Source organism: Canis aureus, chromosome 21, assembly GCF_053574225.1.
Source record: "Canis aureus isolate CA01 chromosome 21, VMU_Caureus_v.1.0, whole genome shotgun sequence".
NCBI classification, from domain to species: Eukaryota; Metazoa; Chordata; class Mammalia; order Carnivora; family Canidae; genus Canis; species Canis aureus.
Window position 1 is genome coordinate 16,570,175 of NC_135631.1, and position 2,716 is coordinate 16,572,890.

At 37.1% G+C, this 2,716-nt stretch overlaps 1 protein-coding gene across 1 annotated transcript; it reads left to right on the forward strand.

Moving 5' to 3' along the window:
• The first annotated feature begins 282 nt into the window (after positions 1-282).
• Positions 283-1,224, forward strand: LOC144293350 (olfactory receptor 5AL1-like). Its single transcript, XM_077864439.1, has one exon. It carries the CDS (start codon positions 283-285, stop codon positions 1,222-1,224), a length of 942 nt encoding a protein of 313 aa, XP_077720565.1.
• The last annotated feature ends 1,492 nt before the right edge of the window (positions 1,225-2,716 follow it).

Here is a 2,716-nt window from a genome sequence, read left to right on the forward strand (position 1 = left end):
CATAGATCATTCAATTATGTAATACTTTAAATAAAATACCGTCTTTCTGTTTTTACAAATCCACCCAGAGTTTTATCTTTTTGAATTGCTGCCTAGGACAAATGACTTCATTTTGAAGCCAGAACTAACATGAAGATTCTCCTGTGAATGTGTTCAAGATCGGATCATGGTGGGTCAGAACCAGCTCCTAACCTCTGCTTGATTATTGCCAATGGAGACAAGAATATTCAGAACATATGCCCTGGAGGATTAAAAAAAAAAAACAACTTTAAAATCTATTCCATGGCCAGAGGCAATCATTCAGTAGTATCTGAGTTTATCCTCTTGGGGCTCACTGATAATCCAGAGCTTCAAGCCATTCTCTTTGGTATATTCCTAGTCATCTATTTAGCTAGTGTCATGGGTAATCTCGGTATGATTGTGCTCATCCAAGTCAGCCCTCAGCTTCACACACCCATGTACTTTTTTCTCAACCACCTGGCTTTTGTTGATTTTTGTTTTACTTCATCAGTCACCCCAAACACCTTGGTGAATTTTCTGTGTGATGTGAAAAGTATAACATTTTATGCATGTGCTCTTCAGGTGTGCTGCTTCATCACATTTGTAGTTTGTGAACTGTATTTGCTTGCAATCATGGCCTATGATCGGTATGTGGCCATCTGCAACCCTCTACTGTACATCATTCTCATGCCTAGAAAGCTCTGTAATCAAATGATTGCTAGCACATATGCTTATGGATTCACAGTGGGTCTCATACAGACAGTGGCAACATTCCACTTGTCTTTTTGTGGCTCCAACGTGATCAATCACTTTTATTGTGATGATGTTCCCTTGGTTGCTCTGGCCTGCTCTGACACTCACCTCAAAGAGCTGATGTTGTTCATCATTGCTGGATTCAATACCCTCTGCTCTCTACTACTTGTAATAATTTCTTATATCTTCATCTTCTTTACCATCCTAAAGATCCATTCTACTGAAGGAAGACAGAAAGCCTTTTCTACGTGTGCTTCCCACCTAACCTCCATCACAATATTTTATGGGACAATCATTTTTATGTATCTACTGCCCAAGTCAAGCCATTCTCTGAACAGAGATAAATTTGCTTCAGTGTTTTATGTGGTAGTGATTCCCATGTTAAACCCACTGATCTACAGCTTGAGAAATCAGGAGGTAAAAAATGCACTGAAAAGAATTATAGCAAAGTTGTGTTTGGCTGTCAAATAACTGAAAAAGCATTGGACCGGAAGGGATCAGAGGACTTTGAGCTGTGTCTTACCTAGAGTTACAATGCTGATAAATGATAGGTTTGAATTCCTCACTTTCAGAGCTCAAGTTCAATCAATCAGGATATGTCTTACCCACTGTTCCATTTGTGATTCCATAGGAAAAGCATTCTATAACTTTTAAGTTATTGAATTGTAAAAGGAGAAAGAAAAGAGTGAAAGAGTGAGAGCCAGAGAGAGCTGGGGGGGCAGGGGCAGAATTCTAAGCCTGCTTGACCATGACATCTTCTCCAAAATCAAAGGAACAGAGTATGGGGGAATAGTGGCTTTATTTGGATTCTGTGTCATATTGAAAAAAATGGGTTGTACTGAAATAGATCAACATCTGGTATCTTGTATTTCAAGTTGCTGCATAGATAATCTGGAAAACACGTCAAAGTTAATAGCAAGGAATTTTGGTTTAACACTATAGATAATTTCCCTAATACTTTCTGCATTTAGCTAAGAAATAGCACCAACAGAGCGACCTTGACATTACTTAGTGACACTGATCTTGTACCATTTGAGTTTAGTGAAGTCACTTTACATGATTATAATTCACTGCCTATTTAATATAAGTATGTAGTTAGGAATGTGGACTCTTTATTCCCACAGTTTGGCAATTATCTTAGCTTTTCCAAGAACTGTTGCCCTTGGTAAATTATTTTACATTTGTGTATCTTGGTTTCCTAATTGCAAAAGGAGTGCTTATGGAGTGCTTATGTGGATTAAATAAGACTTTAAATATAAAGGCATCCCCAGGGCGCCTGGCTCAGTCGATTAAGCGTCTGATTTTGGCTCAGGTCATGGTCTTGCTGTCCTGGGATTGAGCTCAGTGTCAGGCTCTCCTCAGCAGGGAGTCTCTGTGCCCCTCTCCCTCTGCCCCTCCCCCTCCTCATGGCTTTCTCTCTCTCTCTTTCTCTCTGAAAGAAAGAAAGAAAGAAAGAAAGAAAGAAAGAAAGAAAGAAAATCTTTAAAGAGAAAGGGCATTGCATGGTTCCCAACACAGCAAACATTTCATAAGTGTCACTATTATACTTCATTATTAACATTGTTATTGTATCAATGATCCCTTTTATTAGGTTTTAGATTTTACAAAATAGTTGGCAACATGACATGCTTCATTTCAAAGTCAACAAAGTGAAAATATAAAAGCTAAGAAATGATTTTATTGTGATCTTTAAAACAATTCAATTCTTTCAAATTTTCTATTGTATCATGTATTTATGAAGATATTTTAAATTGAAATTTTTAGGCTCCTTCACTCCTGCTATTAAAATAAGCATCTCTTTTCTTGAAGAAAGAATTAAGCTACTTTTGTTACCTTTAGCAATGAATAGACAAATAAATAATGAATTTATTTAGTTTGAAACTTTTCAAAGTAAAAGTAGCGCTAACACCGATTTTTTTTTTAAATCTCTAACACCTATTTCACCCATCTTCCCACTCATATT